The 22,011-nt window shown below is 46.0% G+C and overlaps 1 protein-coding gene across 5 annotated transcripts in view; it reads right to left on the bottom strand.

Annotated features, from left to right (window-relative positions):
* CLIP2 (CAP-Gly domain containing linker protein 2) overlaps window positions 1–22,011 on the bottom strand; it is an 83,265-nt gene that overhangs the window by 33,862 nt on the left and 27,392 nt on the right. For all 5 annotated transcript variants that reach the window (XM_052803591.1, XM_052803589.1, XM_052803593.1 and 2 more), the window contains exon 3: window positions 10,080–10,618. In XM_052803591.1, the coding sequence (XP_052659551.1) occupies window positions 10,080–10,618 (539 nt within the window). The remainder of the gene's footprint in view (window positions 1–10,079; window positions 10,619–22,011) is intronic.

Here is a 22,011-nt window from a genome sequence, read left to right as displayed (position 1 = left end):
AAAATACACCCTCACCATACAGCATTATCTTCTTCCCCAAGCCAGAATGGACACGTCTGTCCTCTGACAGCCTGGGCTCCCCGTGTCCCGACAGGGCTGGCAATACAGTCAGAAGCCAGTATCAGGCTGTCACACTCACGTGCCAGCACTCAACCCACTTGTTGAACTTCCCATCTTTTGGCAGGCACATGGAAACTCTTATGCATGTAGCACCTAGAAAATTCATCAAACTCAGACATGCAGATGTATTCAGCACTGATAATCTGCTAATGCTGCTAAAATAAATAATGTGGTTTGGAAAAAGCCAGCTGGCAGGTCGTATCAGTGCACGGAACAGCCTTGTCAAAACAGAAGTGTTTGTTTCTATCAGACCCTTCAATAAATGAAAGGTATCACCTTGGAAAGAGAATAAAAGGCAGCTTCTGAAAGTCAGGGAAGGTAGCAATTGCACAGCAGAATTCATGGTAGCTCACAGCTGCCCTTTCTGCCCATGCCTACCTTTGATACCATGCTTCACAACCCAGGCATGAAAGACAGCCTAGCATGGATGGCTCCTACTGCACTAACACGACTGCCATCATCACGCTAGAGACCAGAGAATTGCCATCCCATGAACATCTCAGCCTGCTATTAGCATCAGTACCACCCTGAGTCATGAGTTTCTCTATGGAAATCTTGTCTGCGCTTCTCAGCCTGGCACATTAATCAGAGCCACAATCACACCTTCAACTTGCCAAGTGTCCAGAGTTAAGCAAAGACAAACTGGACAGGGCAACGCATCTCTTTGCTAAAGCACGAGAGAGCACAGAGTTCACAAGGCTGCCAGCAGGCTCAGCTACACCCCAGCAGTTCAGATATGCCATGGCTTTTATAGTTGACAAGTTTCATTCAAAAATGAACAAAACTCCCAAAGCTTTTCTGAGAAGCCTTTAATAGTTACCTTACTAAAGCTATTACTGAGATTATTCATGTCCGAGAGAATAGGACTTTACCAAATGTAAAATGTTATTGTTTTTAGTTATAGATGGTTTTGGAAAAAAAAAACCAACCAAAACAAAAAACAAACAGCAGCTAAAAATAGCTTTCCTGAAGCTCCAAAAACCAGAAACAATATTGACATAGTAATATAGGATTTTTTGTTTTGGAGTGTATTTTGACCAGCATCAACATTCCAAGTTTCTCTGCTTCAGGTAAAACCACTTACGATTAACTTTAAACAAGCTCATGGTGGTCCACCCTCTCCAGCTGGATTCAAGCAGCCTCAGAGCCACACGTCTGATCTCTTGGAAAGTTCAGCTCCGGACTAAAGTTCTCTGCCTCAGCTCTGATGCCTTTTTCATGCCTTTGACTAAAGACCACCTTCCTGACCTGGCCTTTTCTCAACAAAAGATCTCCAGTAGTCTCGAGAGACAGTCTTGGGCTTGACCTTCACAACAAAATGACGTCGGGAATATTTAACAGGTCTGTGTCCTAACTGGTGAGTCAGAAAAGCAACATGCACTCATAGAAGGACATCCGCATGCCTTCCCTGCTAACTGCAGTATCACTGACATCATGTTTTACTATGGTTTTCTCATCAAAATGACAAAATTGGATCAAGACCAGTATCCCAGGGCTGGAAAGACAATGATGCTAATCCTTGCAGACGCTGTCTTCATCAGAGCTTCTAATATATCATTTAAACAATTTACCAAATTAGCACCAGGCCATATCTCAATCTGGCTGCTGCAAGCCAGACTCCCTTCCAGCCTGCATTTGCTCTTTTCCCCTTATATCCTCCCTGCTCGCCCCACAGCAGTTTCTTGCTCTCAGCAAGAACTTCTTAACAGCCATCCACAACCCAGGGCCTGTGGGCAACACATTGCTTGCAATACACTCCAATACTGCTGTATTGGGTTTGCATGGCAAGGTTTTGGTAGCAGGGGGGCCGCAGGCTTCTGTGAGAACCCACTAGAAGCTTCCCCTATGTTCGACAGAGCCAATGCCAGCCGGCTCCAAGTCAGACCCACCAATGGCCAAGGCTGAGCCCATCAGCAATAGTGGTAGCGCCTCTGGGATAAGATTTAAGAAGGGGGAAAAAACCTTCCACAATTGCAGCTGGAGAGAGGAGTGAGAACATGTGAGAGCAACAGCCCTGCAGACACCCAGGTCAGTGCAGAAGGAGGGGGAGGAGATGCTCCAGGCGCCAGAGCAGAGATTCCCCTGCAGCCCGTGGTGAAGACCATGGTGAGGCAGGCTGTCCCCCTGCAGTCCATGGAGGTCCACGGTGGAGCAGATATCCACCTGCAGCCCGGGGAGGAGCCCACACCAGAGCAGGTAGATACCCAAAGGAGGCTGTGACCCCGTGGGAAGCCCACGCGGGAGCAGGCTCCTGGCAGGACCTGTGGCCCCATGGAGAGAGGAGCCCACGCTGGAGCAGGTTTGCTGGCAGGACTTGTGACCCTGCAGGGGACCCACGCTGGAGCAGTCTGTGCCTGAAGGACTGCAGCGCATGGAAGGGACCCACACTGGAGCAGTTCGTGAAGGACTGCAGCCCATGGGAAGGACGCACATTGGAGAAGTTCATGGAGGACTGTGTCTCATGGGAGGGACCCCATGCTGGATCAGGGGAAGAGTGAGGAGTCCTGCCCCTGAGGAGGAAGGAGCGGCAGAGACAACGTGTGATGAACTGACCACAACCCCATTCCCCGTGCCCCTGCGCTGCTGTGGGGGCGAAGGGAGAGAAAATCAGGAGTGGAGCTGAGCCCGGGAAGGAGGGAGTGGTGGGGGAAAGGTGTTTTAAGATTTGGTTTTATTTCTCATTATCCTACTCTGATTTGATTGGTAATAAATTAATCTCCCCAAGTCAAGTCTGTTTTGCCTGTGATGGTAATTGGTGAATGATCTCTCCCTGTCCTTATCTCGACCCACGAACCTTTTGTTATATTTTCTCTCCCCTGTCCAGCTGAGGAAGGGAGTGACAGAGTGGCTGTGTGGTGTCATGGTTTAACCCCAGTCAGCAACTAAGCACCACGCAGCTGCTTGCTCACTCCCCTCCACCCAGGGGGATGGGGAAGAGAATCAAAAAAAAGTAAGACTCATGGGTTGAGATAAGGACAATTTAATAGGACAGAAAGGAAGAAAATATAATAATAATAAGTGACAACAATAATAATAAAAGGATTGGAATATACAAAACAAGTGATGCACAATGCAATTGCTCACCACTCGCTGACCAATGCTCAGTTAGTTCTCAAGCAGCAACCCGCCCCCCTGGCCAACTCCCCCCAGTTTATATATATACCGGGCATGATGTCCCATGGTATGGAATATCCCTTTGGCCAGTTTAGGTCAGCTGTCCTGGCTGCGTCCCCTCCCAACCTCTTGTGCCCCTCCAGCCTTCTTGCTGGCTGGGCATGAGAAGCTGAAAAATCCTCGATTTAGTACAAACACTACTTAGCAACAACCGAAAACATCAGTGTGTTATCAACATTCTTCTCACACTAAATCCAAAACATAACACTATACCAGCTACTAGAAAGAAAATTAACTCTATCCCAGCCAAAACCAGGACAGGTGGGCACCTGGCATCCAGCCAGGGTCAACCCACCACAACTGCTCAGAGAGAAAAGAAAACTAAAATTGTGTCATTCAGGCCAATGAATGTCCCCCCAAACAGGGACTGTTCCCCACCATGTCATGCATGGTTCAGGGGTCAGTAATGGCTGTAGACACCTGCTTCAGCATATCCCCAGGCAGAAGCCACAGAGATGCTGCGGTGCTCTCTGCTTAAAATTCTAATTTACCCATCTAAATTTATTTTCTCAGCTGCTTTCCAAAGCATTTCCACAAGACAGTGCTGCTGACCAAAGTGTCAAGGTGGGAACAGTAAATGCCCAAGTACAGCACACTGACAAGCCTCCTCTGCAGGGTCCCGTGTCTCATGCTGGTTCCTGGCAGAGCTGTGAAACTCTCCTACTGCTCGCCTGTGGGAAGAGAAAGGAAGGGCACAGTGGGGAAAGGGCAGACACAGGACACTTTCTTTACTCTGAGGACCTTCAACTACTTTTAATGTGCAGCACATAAGCTTAGTCTACACTGTTATTGGATGATACTAACAAGAATTTGGAGCTCACCTTTATTGGACAAGTGCTGCTTGCTCCAGTTTGAGCTGTAGCTGCAGGCTGTATCCAGTGCATAAACTGAAGCAGCCATCCTTTCCCTTGGGGAAAAAAGGGTTCTTTTGCCCCCTACACTCATCCACCCAGACAAGGAGCCTATTTCCAGCCAAGCTGAGAGAGGTAGAAGCTGTGTTTACCCATGACACATAATTTAGTTCTTCCAAGCACTGGTGGCAGAAGATCATTGTACAAGACTTGATTTACAGAGGGTGTTTTTTGCAGCAGCATGGGGGTGCGGGTCCAGCCATTACAGATCACATGAAATAATGATCTGTAAGTACAAGGGGGTAAATGTACATACCTATGGGAAATGCATGCCATCACTTACCAGGGCTGTGTCCCAGCTGACAGGCAGGGACAGCGTTCAGGAAGCTGATGGTAAGGTGGAGATCTGGCTTGTGGTCAGGTTTGTCTGTAAATACAACTTACTTCAGATGGCATCTGACCAGATACTCACTATGTCATCTGTGAATGCCAGACCTGGCTTTTAGAGTAAGGGGAGAAATAGACAGCCAGGAATTACAGGTTAGTCCTTCCTATGTGAAGTTACAAGAATTTTTATATTTTCTTTTAATCCAACCACTTATCTTTGTGCCTTCCCAGCCCCACAGCACAAGTCAGCAATGCACAGGGATGAGTCTGACAGCACTGCTGATGCAAGACATTTGTGCACATTTATCTTTCAGGCACCAGTGAGAAAATAATGTCCTAGGGATGTGGCGTAAGAGGTAAGCCTAGAATTACAGCATCCCCTCCTAAGGCTGTCTCCGATACAAAGTCTGCCCACATTAATAATACAGTTTGCTCCACCACAGGCCACTTACAACTCCTATTTAATGACAGATATTGCAAACAGAAGACAAGCACTGGCCAATGCATCAGCCTAAATGAATGGTTAGGAGTGTGTGTGCATGCACAAAAAGCCTGAAAGGGTTCATGTGGCAGCAGGGCAGGGCGGTTGCTTTGGGCTATTTATTTCCTCTTAGTTTCATTGCAGTGACAGGGAACGCTTGCTCCTGTGACAACAGCAGTCACGCTGTACTCCACACCACACAAGGGCAAAAATCTTACATGGTGAGAAAAGAGCTTGGACTAGGAGACCTAGATGTTTTCCTGTCTCTTGAATTCTGCAAACAACTGGAAGACTGCACTTCCCACTGCCCATCATAAAACCTCCACAGGGATGGAGATCCATTGTTCCCACGCCCCCGTACAAGGTCTTGGGCTCTGCTGTACTGCTACGCTCTCCAGTCATGACACAGCAATTGCTCATCTCCTTATGGACTGAGCTGAAAGCAGGCTAAAAACATAAATACTAAAAACATTTTCCCTGAAAATACTGCCTTGGTAGAACTACAGAATAGAATCCTGCTTTTTTTTTTACTGCCTGGTTTGCAATAAGGAAATAAGTCTTGTGATTGTTTGCCTGTAAAGCCCGTACAGGAGCACTGCTGCACCTCTAAGACCCCAGCAAGCTGGGAGAGGTCTGACAGTTAACCAGAAAAATAAAGAGCACAAATCCTTCCTTTGTAACACCTCACGTGTCTTCACAGCAGCAAGGCTTCAGTCTCAGGCACTGAAATAGCTCAAAGCAAGCTGGCAGCAGCAGAGCAAGTAGTTGTCTCTGCCCAAGGAGAAGAGCTTAGGCTGCAATTCTCCTTGCCGGGAAGCTTCTACTGGAAATTATTTTTCACTCTAGTGGTTAAAGGCTTCCTGCAGCTTCAGGCTGGCAGAGCAGGGTTGGGGTGGGGGGCAGGCAGGGGGGATACTAAAGAAAAGGATGGGAGTAGTTTATGCATGAGAATTTTCTGTCATTTGCCAGGAGCCAGAGGTTGCAACACACCGCAGGCAAAAACACTTTGCAGCACACAGAGGAGAAAATGATTAAAATCACATGCTCAGGGGGGAGCCCAGAATCTATTTCCACCAGCCTAGCCAGCCTGCTGTGGCAGTCCTGCCCGTCCATCACCTGAGGTGCCGCTCCATCAGAATCTCCTTGCTCGTGCTGCTTCTGCTATTCCGGCATCTATTCTGGTTTTGGCCACCCAGAAGTTATAGCAAAAATCACAAACCTAGAATCCATCCAAAGGGTATCTGGGGCAACACCCCACAGCAATAGAGTCAATCAGCCACTGGGATAGAACCTGGCCCTTAAACAGTCTTGTTTATTACATTTCAGTACTGAAGAGTGCAAGCCCAGTTAGGAGACAGAAGGATTGCTGAAGAGCAGAATACCTCTATTAAGAGGAACGTTTTATTTTTTCTTAGGTTTTTTTATTTAGACTGACATATAGAAAACAGCCACCTCCTTCCCATCCTTCCTAAGAAAGCAAGCACATCTAGGGTGGAATGAGTTCAGCTGCTGAGAAAGCCTCCCCCCAAAGCATGTAAAAATACATTTTCTTGGGTGAAAAACACAGCAGAGATTCCTCCCAAGCAGAAAATGCTCAAATGCTCCATTGCTCTGTTTCCATCCCTTCTTTCCCTGGAGAAAGGCAACAAGCCAGCCTCATATTAACAGCAGCATTCCAGCAATAAGCATACTTTGGGAAGCTCCATTCTTACTAAAGCAAAGGTTAATTGCTCCACATTCATTTGCCAGACTTCAAGAGATGAGTTCTACAATATTAGGTTGGGTTTTTCATCTTTTTAATGCAATTTTTGCTTCTCTGGGAAAAAGTCTGAGTTAGAAAGTGCCAAAGGCAAATATTATCTAATTCTTCTAATGCAAAGCTTCTAATGGAAAGCTAAAAGTCACTTTTTGCAACTGCTAGAGAGTCAGAAAGGGTCTAAGAACAAAGTCATTGAAAAGCAAAAATGTCTTCAAGCTATAATGGACTTTAATGAAGTTCAAGAAAACCACTAGCAGGAAACGACCAGAATGCAGATCATCCAGGGGTCAGTCTTACAGACCTGGAAGGAACCCCTGCAACCTTGTGCTCCATCCACTGAGCAATTACAGAAGACACATGTCCTCCCTCACTTGAAAAGCCTTTGGTGGATCCCATCCGCCTAGAAGTCATTCTTGAGTAAAAAGATAATCTTTCAGAAAAGCATGGTCTAAGAGTAATAAAGACAAGTAAAACTGTACCAATCCATAGAGGACAAGAGCAAAGATTTACTCAGGGAATTTGAGGCAACTCAGGTTAACCCATAATTATTGTTTATGTATTCAAACACCAAACACGATTAGCTGACATCTCCATTACTAAAAAAAGCCATCTGCCAAGCCAAGCACATGTTACTGAACTGTAACAACAAATTATTTCTTCTTCTTGTCATTATCTGTTCTTTTCCTGGACCTCTACTACTGCATGGAAACAATTCCTGATGTTTCTGTAAGCTAAGCATTGCTGCTAGAGCCAATGAGATGCTGAGCTCATTCCAGATTCTCTCTTTTGGAGCTGTTTATTACACTAACAAATCATGGGACAAATTTTATCTTACAACATCTGGGATGCATAAATTAGCAGGCAGGGAAGAAGGGCTTTTAAGGATGCACCTTCATTAAAAACAACCAGCCAATCAAAACCACCCCCAAAACCCAAAAAACCAACTCAACAGAAGCCAAGTGGAGAGATGCTAACAGTTTGTATTGCATGGGTATGCTGAAATCTCAATCTGCATGGGCCCTGCTGAGGTAAGCGGAGTATTAAGCAGACAGACCCTGCCCCAGTGAGCTTACAGTCAGAAGAGAGGGGTTAAACAGTAAAGTCTGGAGAACACTATTTCATTGCCTGGCTGGTTCAGAAAGAACAGAGCCAAGTTTACTGTAGATTTTATATTTTGCAGTTTGCCTTCTATGACTGCTGCTCCTAAAATGGGAAGTTCTCACCTGAGCACTCTCCCTGCTCCCTGTAACAGGTAAAGGAGAAAATGGGAGCAAAAAGTCTAAACCAACCAAAGGAGGACAGATCGCCCAGGTTCATTTTTGCCCATGTGTGGCTGCTTTAACACACCAACATGAAGCATCAGTGCATGTGTAAACAGAGAATGTCTCTGCCACCTTTCCCTGCCCACTCCTGCCCCTGGGACTAGCAGGGACAGCAGCAGCTTTGCTGACAGTAGGGATGGGGGAGGGAAAAGAAGCAGACTCTGGTGAAGTCAGGAAGCAGACAGACAAGCAACAAACCCTTGAGCAGCTGTCAGCTCCTGCTGTGATACAGAATGCAATGCACGTTTTGGGGAAAATCTGAGAATATAGAACTGTCTCACCTCTACAGCTGGGTCTACAAGCCCACGTGTTCACACTACATTTAAGTATCACATCCAGTGGGCACAAGCAGAACCCATCTTCAGGTTTTTTCCTCTGAAAATGAACAAACTTAAAATTGTTTTAAATTTCATTTAAATAAAATGAAAACTATTGGACAACCCAACTGTGTTTTGGCGTGCAAGTGCATTGCTAGCTTCAAAAGTGTATTTGTAATGCCAGAGATGCCTGACATTTGGACACAACAGATCCTGAAATCCTCAGAGCAGATTGTGCCACGTGAAGTTTTGACTCAGAAGACACGTGTGGTCTGTCACAGCCGCTTGGTGCTCTTCAGCCACCTAGGGCTGCTCTAACATGGCCCAGCCACTCATGGTCCCCATGGGGCTGCAAAAAGCAAAGGAATGAACTCCATCAGCTTGAGCCATAGCCTGCCCAGGGTTGCTGCTATCACCAGCAGAAAAACCTGCTCTCCAAGACCACAAAGGACATTTGAGACTGCCTCTGACACTTGCAGGCACACACTCCTCCCGATTCACATCAGCTGTGGAACCAAGTTCTACCAAACCCCTGTTATTAACCAGATGGCAAGTCTGTCGACACTTCCCTACTATCACTATCGGTATTGGAACCAGGTGCCCCAAAAAGGAAACACTACATAGCTAACTTTAAATGGGAGCCAGACTACACAGGATGCGCAAAGACTAACCCTCTGCAACCTGTCACTGCTGTTAGTCAGAGTCACCTTTATCTTTTAGATCCAGGGATATTACTGAGGATACAGTCACAAAAGATCTGTACTCAAACGCTTAGCTCTTCCAATATCTGATATCACAGTATGTATCATATACACTAAACTAAACTCTATTTTACCGAACTGCAAAACTAAACTCAGTTTTTCCATGTTTCAATATGTTTCTTTTCCTTCTAAACCTCCACTGAAAGCACTACTCCTTTGCTAGGACACAAATGGCGACAAGCTTGATGGCAAACTTCCAGTAAGCCATTCTTAGCGCAAGTGTGGCATTTTGGCTTAAAGTCATCAGGTACTCTATTCTAGATAATGAAAACAACAACAGAAATCAGATGTGGAGAAACCACCCATCAGTACAGTGATCTCTCCCAAAGTCCTGCCCTTTTATAAAAATAATTGCAAGTTCCTTTCTGTACAGGAAAGGAGTTAGTGCCATATTCAACACGTAAAAACTGAAGCACCAAAAGGGCAGTGACCAGCTAGGATTGATTCTTGCAAATACTTGCGGAGTACGTACAACCACATGCAACAAGACACTCTTGCAAATGCCTCAAAAGCCCCGATACACACCATTATGGGGAGTATCACTGGATTAGAAAATAATCATCAGTGATTTTTCTTCTATTTCCCTCTCATGTTTGAGTTGCTCTCTGACCTCATTCTACTGCTCAGGATTTGTCAAATACAAGAAACACTCCGGAATATATTCTCTTGCATCAATGTGAAAAAGAGAGAGACATGTCCAGAAGACACAGCATCCCAAATAACAGTAAATGCAGAAATTCAATGCCTGCATGGTCCAGACATCCCCTTCCAAGACCATGTTCTGTCCCACACCTCATCACCAACTCCGTCCTCCTTTTGTCTTGTCCTGAGCCTGACCAGGAACACTTAGGGAGAGGACAAACCCTTGTCCTTTGCCTTTCTCGGGGGACCCCACAATTCAACTCACCAGCACACGATCTCCAAGCCGTAAGTCCTTCTCCCCTTTTTTCACAGACCCACTGTCCGAGAGGTTAGATCCAGACTCGTTGCCCGTCTTCATGGCGCTGTTCAGGACGCTCTCCCGCAGGGGGATGACACGAGTGGAGAGAGGTGGCGTGGCCGTCCCCGAGTGCAGTGACAAGTTCTGAGCCGTCAGGGAGTCCACGGAGGGGGCGTCGCTCCCCGAGCCCTCGGCCACCGGCTGCCGCGTCAGCTTGGAGGGTCGCGTAAAAATCCCCTGCAGCGGCTGGCATTCAAAGTAACGTACTCCACCGACAGAGCCGTCATTCTTACCCACTGGGTCATCCAGAACGACCCCTGCCCACTGGCCTGGAGCAAATTGCGTCTCCCCAAGATACTGGATCACACCTGGCTTCACTCCATTTACCCAGACACGTTCGCCCACCACAAAGTCTCCCAGGAAATCATCGCCCACCTCGGCAACCTTTGAACCTGACTTCTCGGCGCTGGCGGTGGAGGTGGTACCCTGCTTGTGTAAAGGTGAGCCTGTGAATCAAGGGAAAAGAGGTTTTGGTATGAGGAGAGATCCTAAAAGGCAGCCAAAACACCAGGAAAGGGCATTTACAAAAAGGAAACATCTGGGACAACAACTTAGGTTGCAGGTTTACACCAGGTGTAAAACCTGAGCAACCCCATTACTTACATATCTTCCTTAGCAGGAGAGCAATCTGCACAGAAATCTCCATCTGCTGCTCAGTTTCTGCAGGTCTCGCACACAACATAAAGAACCGACCCCATGTCTTCATCCTCCTTTACAATCCCCACTTACCCCCAGTCCCATCACAGCACCAAAGGTACTTTGCGTTGCAGCACTAGTGTGAATAAGCTCAAAAGGACAGGAGCGGTGGTAAGTCCTTAAGGATCAAAAGTACTGCTTTGAAGAAAGATGCCAAAGCCATCCTTTCATCCAAAAATTTAAAAAAAAAAAAAGGAAAAGAAAATGAAAGAGTGAGGCACTGATGTTTTAGTACCTGGCACCATGAGAACTCCATGTGTTTGGATACAGGCAGTTAGTCCAAGCATTGAGTCCCACCAAGGGCACTAATAGCTCCTGTGGGACCACACAGCTGCCTTTGCAAATTACTCAGTTTTCCCAGCTGCTGCTATGCCCTTTGCTGGAGCAGAACCCAGCAGTGAGCAGACACCTGGGGTACATGCAATATAAACAGCATATCTATAAACAGGAAGCATCTACAAACCCCTGCATGCACAGCCTTCCCAGGGCTCATACGCCGTGCACTGAACTCAATAAAACCTGCAATAAAGAACGCAGTTATTCCGGCATCAGCCTGTCAAGCCAAAGCCAGACCTCCAGCAATGCTTCACTGCACTGGGAGAAGGAAAACTGGAAATTCACTGTCCTGCTCACACTCTCCAGCACACCCTTCACCGTCCAAACTCTCCGTAACACACAAGGAGGTCCTTAAATATGTGACTGGTATCTGAAGGGGAACAAAGACAACCCAAGCAAATAAGTTAGCAGTGACCCCACTCTTGCTGACCCCAGTGTCAAACTCTCCTATCACAAACTTTGGGCTTTCAGCCTAGGCCCCGGGGGAACGAAAGACAAGGACATATGGACTTCATTAAAACTCTCCAAAGGTTAAAGGGGGAGGTTAAGTAAAGCCCTAAAAGAAACCACACAAGAGATTGAGGAAATAAGCTGCAAAATAAGATCCAGAAATTCATATACCATGGACCTTCAGTCATCCTCAGTTCTTGGTAGCACTGAGGTCCCAAGTGTGCTTCTCCCCCACAGCTGGTGTAGGGAGGGTGTGCATGAGACTTGGTCCCACACATCCTGTGCTCAATGAAAGCTAACTGGACTCTTCAGCCAAACTTTAAGCCGAAATTGTTGGGTGTCACCAACCAGAAAAGCCTAAAGCACACCCAGGAAGAAATTTTTATTTGCTACCAGAGAAGGCTGACAGTAAGCTTAAGCAGCTGCAGAGACAAACCAAACTTGACTGCTTATCTGAAACGAACCATGAAACTTGTTCAGCCTCAGCCATCACTATGGCTCAGCCTGCACCGTTTCTACAGCTCTTTCAGAAGTAATGGGCCTGACAGATCAGACTCAGCTCCTAGAAAGCCTGAAAAACATAAAAGCCCTCAAACCAAGATACTTCAAAGCTTTACTAAAGGTCTAACATCAGGGGAAAGAAAAGAGCACCAGTGCTTCAGCGCTAGCATAAATAACTTACAGTTTCTGCTAAACCAGCTGCGTTAAGAGGGACTAATATTGACACTTTGGTTCTCATTAGACTCCAGAGTCAACACTCTTGACAAATCTATGGCAAACTCCGCCAGTTTGTGGCTTCTGGAAGTCAGCAGTACCTCTGGCTGATCTGACCCAGGAGAGAGCAGCAGTTAAGGCATGATCGTACAAACTCCTCTTACAAACAGAATCACCTCCAACCAGCTCACTAGGCTTGGTGAGCTGGAGCTGGAACAACTCTTGAGAAAATTAGCCAAATGGGGCATGTTCAAGAGGCCCTTCCCGTGACTGGCACAGGAAGAGCAGTAGCATAAATACTGTTCCCAACTGAAAAGGTTAGTGGCAACCAAGACTATAGTGCTCCTGGAAGAGCTCGGCCAACTACCTGGAAGAAACCTTCTCTTGGCCTTTGGACCCTGCTCTGAAAGTTTCCTCAACCTCACATGTTCTTCATTAACTTTTTTTTTTTTGGCAAATGTCTGACATTCAAGCTTGTGTTACTCTTAATCTTGTAAAAGACAGTATGTCAAAATGAGCTCCATTAGAGGGATGGCATTACATCCAAGAACCAGTTTCACCTTAAAAACTGAAAAACAAACACTATAAGGATGCTTAGAGCTTTTGATCTTTACGAAAGACTTTAAATAAAAAGAGGTAGGAAGGAAACAGTGCTCCATCCATGTGAACCATAAAAACAACCATAAGCAGAAAATAAGGCCACCATTTTTGTTTCAATGCTTAATAGCACAAGATAGTAAAGCAGCCAGATTAGGAACCAGCAAGTTAGATTTTAAAAAAAGACTGACTCAGTTTAATAACCAGAGATGGCTACAGGGGTTTATCACCAACAACGTCTGAGATATGTATCTCTCTCCTTTCATGGGTATGAGAATAAATTAAATTAGAAACACAACTTACATCCTGGTTTCATGCTCGGCAGAGTGCCGTAACACACAGATCTCATGCCTCTGACATGTTTGCGACACACATATGCAACGTGCCAAGCAGAACAGCCGAATTCAACTCTACTGTATGGGAACTATAAGCACAGAAATTTGGGGGGGGCCTCTGCATCTGTATTCACAAAAGGTCAAAGCTGTTTTTCTAGTCCTACTGGAGCCTGGGTTTCAGTACACTAGCAGTCTTTATTATGGCTGTTAGTTAATGATCAAGATATAGGTTACATTAGCTCTCACAAACACCTCTGCAACATGGCTGGGATAAGCAAACCTTTCAGCAGTGAAGCTCAAGCAAAGAAAGGCAGGAAGGCTGCCCAAGGCTGAACAAACAACGCAGCAGGATTTAAAACCACATGTAGACTCACCATATTTCACTGCAAGAGCAAACACCTTCAAAAACTTACTTGGACTGGGGCGGGGAGGGAGGAGAGAACAGTTCATTGGACTCTTGGTGCAACATTGTGTTCCCCAAAAGCCAATATTTTAGCAGGACTTTATACACCCAATCTGTTTTAGGTGCCTGTCTGACAGGCAGGGCTGCCAAACTCCAGTAATTATAACATCTTGGGGAAACAATCTAATTACAGGCTCCCAAGCAGAGCAGTGTAGTCAGAAGCATTATTATTCTTTAGCATGAGATTAGTTATTAAAAAAGATAGGATTTAAGTGAGGAACTGCCAGAAGGTTCATCATCTTCATTATGGCCATGTTGTAGAAACTTGGTATTTTACATGACCTTCATTTACCCGCATATAAAATAACAACTAAGCCACCAATTTTCCTATCATGCAGCTAACAGGCTTTTTGTGCACTAGGTTTTCAGAGAAGCCAAGAGTCACTATGATCAAGCTAAACTCATTCTTCTTGACTTCAGGTCTGATAGACCCATTAACTAGATGGCCAGACAACATCCAGAGTAGTCTGAATAGACTAAGTTCTAATCCTCCCAGGTAGGTATCTTGTCACCAGCCCTTCAGAAGGCAAAAGGTAGTGATGAGCAACTTGTCTTCAATCCCATGAGTACCTTAGGATAGCCCAAAACAGACATCAGCTGACGGCACTGCTCTTCTGACATCTGGAGTTACCCGCTCTCCAAGCAGGTCTTGCAGCATAGGCAAAAGCAACCCAAAATCCCAGGATTCCTGAGCTTTCTCCAGCCTACAGGCACCTAAAGAGCTGGTCTATGGCTGTATCACTTGGATTTGCTGTTTCTGGAGAAGAAAAATCTTCTTGTTCCAGTCAGACTCCCCAGTTAAACACCAAGTGCCAAGAAACTCGCTAACAGCAAAGCAAGGGTACAGATCTCGGGTACAAAGTTGAGAACAGAGTTACACAAGGTAAACAGACCCAACAAAATGTAGACTGAGTATTTTCTACTCCAACCCTGCTGTTACCTGGTGATGCCAATCAAGAAGCCACAGGAGCTCTTTGAATGTCACTATTAGGCATCTAAGCAGCTCACCTGGAAGCCAGTGATGGGGAAAGCTCTTTCCTCCTTGGTCCAGGAGAATCCCCCTTTGCTGCTCTGTGCAACACAAACCTCGCTTGCTAGATGGGACTGCAACAGCAGCTCCTCCCTCCCTCCCTCCCTCTCGCTGGAACCAGGCTCCAAGACACAACAAGCAGTAAGCAGGATCTCTTCCACTTGGGCTTTCCAACAGGCTTTACAACCCTATTGTGTTCATTAGCAGGCTCATTCTTTTTGGCTTAAATGGCCTTCCTGTAGGTTTCAAGGCTGAACAACAACTTATAAATCAAAGTCATACACAGCATCCGCTAAATGCACATCTTATCCAACTCTAAATCTCCGTTTTCCCTTTAGCTTTCATATAGCCCACGCATTACACAATAACCACAGCAGACCTGGTGCTTGGGGCCCTTTTTGCAAACTCGTCCCACCAGTTTTAGGGGTCCACGGTGACAGGGTACCCCACGCTGACAGGGCACCAATACTTCAGGAGCCAAACAAATTCCTATCAGCCAAGAGCTGGAGAGGTTAAAGGTTTCAACTGAAGCTTCAGCCTGTTCACATGGCTCTTGTTACCATGCCAATGAAAGCCATGTGTCCAAAATCCCTGGAAGCGCAATAACTTCTGCAAACACCGGATGGACTCTTCCAGCTCTTGGAAACGTCTGCTGTAGGAAGGTGTGAAGAAACAGCTTCGTGCAGTACAGGAGCAAGAAACACCCCTTCAAGTAAGCTCTGAAAGCTGAAGCAGGAGGAACAGAGCACTTGCTCTGCAGCATCAGCAGGAATAACCTTCTTTGTCAGATCCCCAGTGAGATGCTCAGCCTCGTGCTATGTTTAAGTGCCACGCACATCCAGCAAAACCATGCATCCCCTTGCTCCCTCCACATCTTTCGACCTCCCACAGTACTTCAGTTGCTCATTTCTTAACACCAGGCAATTGAAACAAAGGGGAAAGGAAACTTGTTTCTAAAGGCGAGGGGGAGAGGAAGAGAAAAATAGTTTAGCATGAGAAGTGGTGCATAATGAGTGTTGCCCATGTATTTCCTATTCCCTGCAGAACCCTTTTGTAATCTTACTGCTCCCGAGACACATGCCAGGCACCCCAACTGCCAAAGGAATCAGAAATGCAACAGCCTGTTGTGTTGCCATGGGAATAAGGAGACAGGCGGTTAATTGATAAAATGGAGGCATGTTAGATTTAAAAGGAAAGGGGGGCAGGGGGTGGGGGAGAGATGTACGAGAGTGTTATCTCATGCCAGAAAGGGAGGGAGAAGTGAGAAAACACATGATATTTACAAAAGAGATTTAAAATGCCCCTAGGAGAGATCATCTTCCTTCTCCATTTTAATTTTCAGAGGTTGTTACCCTCAGATTCCATCACATCACAAAACAGCCTGACATGCAGCACAGAATTGCCTGTCCACTCCCAGGCTGCGTTCCCTCTCCATGGCAATCAACAAGCTTCTCATCCACTAGCCAGCAAGAAAAGCTGTACCAGCCCAACAGAAGCATCACTGTCACAAAACCTGAAGACACTACATCCCCATCTCACTGGCCCACGCTATAGATGTCACTAACCTGTGAGAGGGCAGCATGCCTTGCAGCTCATGAGCATCTCTCAATGTGCAGCCTTGCAACCAAAATTACTAGTCAGAAAACTTTGGTACCAGCTCTGCTCCCACCAAGCCTGGGCAGGGCTTCAGGACAGTCCAGTGACCACGGGACCGTAAAGCCCAGTGGAAGCCAAGACAGATTTTGTCAGCTGGAAAATCCCACTGCTGGCCACAGGGGTGCCAGCTAAAAGGAATAATGTATGTTTTTACTGCCACAAGGATTAGGTAAGAGCCTAAGAGGCATTAGAGCAGCCTGGCTCAATGCTCAGGTGATGACGTGGGGATGTGGTCTCAGCTGGGACGTCAGACACTGCCCCTGTTCAAGCTGCAGCCTGTACTCAGGGCACCAAACATTTGTGGTGGATGATACTTTCCCATTCAACAGACCACCACCCTCCACTACAAGCCAGAGGTGTAGAATAGCAGTGCATTGTCTTTACGACCTAGTACCTATCAGCTCCTGGCTCTGTGGTTTTTACCCATTGCTTTTACATTGCAACTACTGTAAGCCTCTCTGGGTCTGCAATGCCATTTCATCTCCAAGCATAACACTACAGAAATTCACTAACCAATGGAGAGCAGAGCTGATTAGAGCTTCCCCTACAGAGAAGGAAACGAAGAAGGACAGTCCAGAGCATCTGTTGTCAAAGACTCAAGCCTTCATCCCTATCAACTACAGTAGCTGGTCTACCAGGCAAGAGACAAGGAGGCACAGCCTGCTGCAGCTCTGGGAGCTGCCACCTGCGCAGGCAGGGAGACGGGGCTTCACTTGGCAGCCTCAGCAGCAGCAGCCACGCAGGCTGACGGGGTCTCCCACAGGAGAAGGGCTGGCTGCCTGCTGCCTTCACAGCGCTCAGGGATGGTGAGGCCTCACCACATGTAATTTCTAGGTTCCCACACAGGGATTGGAGCTTCTCAAAGCAGCTTGGATTACATAAACATGACGTTGTTGGCAATCAAGTGAGAGCCAGCCCACTCCGCCATACCCAAATTCAAATTATCGAGCACAACAACGAAGCAGCTGTTTTCTGCAAGATTTATCACAGCCCTTTCAAACTGCAGGGTAAGGCAGAAATAGAGGGAAGAGGTGACTGCGAGAGAAAGCAATGCTTTTCAGGCAATAGCCAAATGCCTGGCAGCACACTGTGGGAGGAAGCAGCCCAAGGGATTTATGGCTGACTTGGAAACAACAACTGAAAGCTCTGCAAGTTCAAAGCTGAAAAGTTGGGGCTGTAATCTGGCACATAGACGAGCTCTGCATCTGGCACCCTGGAAATCTATTGCCCCTGCTGTCCCCCTGGAATAACACCCATGGCATAGATATTAAGATCTGATACAACTTCAGCATCACTGGCTCTAGCTCCTTTGAAGAGAGGAGACATACCTAGAAAGAAACCTGTGATGAGGAGGAAGGAAAAGAAGGCAATAAAAAAGTGAATGAGAATTATGAATGAGCAAGCAAAATCGAATGAGAACCACTGCAAAGTTGCTTTGTACCAAATGCAAGGAGATGCCCATTGAGGCAGATATTTGTCTTCACAAGGGCAGCTGGGAAGGGCACTGAACCTCAGACATACTGAACAAAGGCTTTCTTATAAAGGTCTCATTCAAGAGGCTGACTGGTACAAAATCTGCTCTGCCACAGGCAAGACGTGCATTCTTGGTGCCCGCTGGAGACAGGAGGGATAGAGGACCCTGGGGTTTACCAGCTATGCTATAGCAGATCCAGTGTAATTCTTAAAAAAAAAATGAACAGCAAAGATATGCATTTGCCTTGTGTGAGGATTTTAAGTTTTTCAGATAAACAAAGGTATTCAACAAAACATGCAGAGCAGATAGGTTTCAGCAGCACAGGGCACTACGGAGGCAAGTGACTAGTAGAAAATGCACAAGGTTTCTTTCACCGAGGGATAATTAACTTGCAGCATATGGATTGATCTATTAATCTCAAGATTACAGTCTTAATTTTTACATAATTATTATTTTTAAAACCGTAAGTATATTCTTTCAACATTCATGTTTCAATATACTATTCAACATTTTCCGGTCTGAAAACAGGGTCCATATATCACACCTCCGTTGCAGCACCCCGATTTCCCAGAAAATAATGAAAACAAAAATACCACAATTTTAAGGGTGTTTTAGGTTTGACAAAAAGAACGGAGCACGCATGCTTTCCTCCCCAGCTTGTGCCACCCCCTGCCTCTAAAAATAAGTCACAGACACATTTGAAAAACTAAGTCGATGCTAAAGTAACCCCTGGTGTATTTAAAGCAGCCCCTGGTGTATTATGGAATAATACAGGCTTCATTCTTCCATAAATAAATGATAAAATCACTTCAACTAGAGAATATTCCACTTGGAAGCATTATTCACTTTATTCACCATAGCTTATTCTAACTAGAGGATATAGTTTTCTGTTTAAACAAGCCCTTAGCTGTAAAGATTCAATAAGTCCTGTCCCCCCAGCCCCATATCCAAACTGTTACCTTGCCCAGACCATTGCAACTACTAAAAGACTTAAGGACAGAAAGGAGCATTAGAAAGCAGCCTGGGGTAGCCCAGTGTGGTGGTAACCCATGAGACAGCCCCGAGAGCGAGAACACCAGCTGGGGGAGATACACTTACAGGGATGGCTCCTACCCCACACGGTGAGCTTCCTTCCAGCAGCCCAAGCGATGCACTGCGTAACACAACCTCCCCTCGAATCACCAGTACGCCCTCACATGCATCTCCAGCTCTCCGGTTGCATAGCTGAAGTCACACCATATGTTCAGCTTCTTTATAAATCTAACACAAAGCTAACTTCTTAGAGTCTTTTCTTTTCAAAGAAGCATGGAAAAGCTTGGGAACGAGCTCAGCCTAAACCCGCCATGTCTGCAAACCCCAGCACATACATACGTGCACAGTTGTCCGCGGTTTCTTAGGCTGTGGGAATTTGTAAGGCACAAGCGCGGTTTCAGGGCTGCTATTACGGAAGTGAAGACAGCTGCTCTCAGTGAGCTGATCCAATGACAAAAAGAAAGAAAAGGAGGCAGACACAGGTCTTTAATGAGACATTTATAAACGATTTCCCAGGCAAAGCACTGGCACTAGCACAGAGAGAGGAGCAGTCTCAGGACACCTTCTGAACTGGAGAAATTTATCTTGAGTACCAAACATTGTAAAGAGCAGCCAAGCAAAGCATAGTGCTTTCTCTCCACCAGAAAAGCAATCAATTCACAGCCTTTTTAAGTGTAGGATTTTTGCTCAGGCATCATTCCCACATAAAATGCACTCAGATGGACTCTGGTGCCATTCCTAACCAGCTACAGCACTAACTGAAAGAGATGAGCAGCCAAGCAGTACATTGCTCAAGCAGGTGCACACAGAAAGGCCATTAACTTATTCACTCAGAAATGATGGAAGTAGCTCACTACCAATAAAATGTAGAAGATACCAAAAAATAGCCTGGCTTGGTCCATTCAAGAGAGTAATTATGACTTTATGATCAGACTGGAGCCAGACCAGGGGATCAGCAGCTCCAAGAATAACAGTCTGTACAGGGAATGTGATGCAGGAAAAGTTGCTGTGTGTGCGTAACTCAGAGTATTTACTCACAGGACACAACCTGTGCAGCCATGCACAAGCAGACTGGCCGTACCTCTAACAACCCAGGGAAAGGAAGGTTAGATGACCAGGAGGGAGCCTAGTTTGACTCTGACTTTGGCATAGACTGCCTTTGGGCATAGTACTTACTCCAGCTATGTAACAAGCATCATAACTCTCTCTTACATCCTTACAGCACTCAGATGATCTGGTTACCCTGTTCAAGTCAGGTCAGCTCTACTGTAGCACAGCATTTTGCCTGGCATGACAGCTGATGAGCCATGCCGCTCATACCCATGCTCCTGCTGCACTATCAGCTCAGGACCAGCAGCACTTCGGAGGCCTACATGCCTCCAGCTCAAGCTTAAAGCATCCTTTAATTCAAGCCAGGGGTGTATTTGAGCAGCTGGAAGTTACGAGCTCAGGCAAGTGATCTGATGGCACCTGGGAGGTCTTTCCCATGTGAAGGGCTAGACATGTAGCAATAGACCACATCAGTAAGATCTTCCCTACTCTTTCTCTCTTCAGTGATACCAACTTCTTATTTCTACCTGCTGACCCTCAGAAACATTTCCTAGGTACAAGCACAAGCTTTTCTCTGAGTTTTGCATATTACTTTGCTCTGCTTCCCTCTGGCAGGAGTTGGGCTAATCTTCACAGCGATTGCTCTTTGCAAGAGCTCGCAGCCTGCAGCCATGAAAGGTACTTTCTCATGCCCTGTCTGCAGCTAGTCTTGAGGGGAAAAGTACAAAGATTTAACACCTGACATGTAATAACAAGGGAGGATGCTTGGTTAGCTCCTTATCAGCATGCTAGGAGAGGCTTGTTTTCAGTGTAACCAGTTACCGTGGAAGACAGCAGAGAGTTAAGCCACTGTTAATTGAACCACTGGGATGGTATCAGCAGAAAGGCATGCACCATGCTTTCTGTCTTGTACATAGGTTTTTTCCCTTCTCAGTAGAAACACAACAGCAATACACTTATATCATCCCTTTGAATCATCCATCCAACTTCCCTGAAAGAGGGACACTTTAGGGGCCATCTGCAGCATCCCCAGGATCCCAGGGGAACTGTAGGAGAGGTAAAGACCAACATCTCTTAATTGCCAAAGAAACTTGTGCCCAACCCTAGGGCTGCACTGCGCTGAAACGCAGCTTTGATTCATTACTTCATCAGCCATTTATTTTTGCAGCCATACATCCATGTGCAGATTGCTCAGACTATACATCTCCCATGAAAGTCACACAATAGACTGATTGTACACAGATCCATGCTATGCAGCATGCACAGTTTGTTGGGCTGTTTTTGTTTTGCCTAATCTAATAAAAAGGATATTTAAGAGCAGATTAACACTGAGTCATCTACTTTATTCCAAATATCTAGCTTAAACAGCTAAGTATCCAATTCAAAAGGTGATGAGCTGTACATGAACAGGCACTGTTTGCAGAAAATCCAAATCACCTATTTGCAGTGGATGTCTAGTTTTCTGGGGGGTTTTTTTGACAAAAAAACATGACCATGATCCAGATCTGACCCTAAAAGATATCTGAGCTATGATATGAGCATAGAAACTCACAGCAGGTATCTCAAACCCAACAGCTATGTCTCAGTGATCACCAGCAATGATACATTACACCCTTCCAGGAGTGATGGTGGGTGAAGTGAGAAGCGGTGGTGGTAGTGAAATCCATAATGTGAAGTGAGAGATCATGGACAAAGCTGTGGGAGCTGACTAGCTGAGCTGTACAAAAATCTCAGCACATGGTCCCACCAGGCACCCTGACTACTCTTGAGCACACAGTATGCTCCCAATCCCAGCACATCTTACTGGTTTGAAAGACTCAGATGTGAACTATCCCTCTCTCTTATGCCACTTCTTCAAAAGTTTATCAGATAATCAGTTTTGTGCTTTTATCCTCCAAACACACCTGGCCAGGACAACAGTCAATCAAGTGAGGATGATGTCCCCAAGCCCTTTTTAGGGGTCAGGATTTTCTCAACATCATACCATCCTTATCTGGAATTTTTTG

The sequence above is a fragment of the Harpia harpyja genome, chromosome 12 (assembly GCF_026419915.1).
Source record: "Harpia harpyja isolate bHarHar1 chromosome 12, bHarHar1 primary haplotype, whole genome shotgun sequence".
Lineage (NCBI taxonomy): Eukaryota > Metazoa > Chordata > Aves > Accipitriformes > Accipitridae > Harpia > Harpia harpyja.
This window is presented reverse-complemented; position numbering and strand designations above follow the sequence as displayed.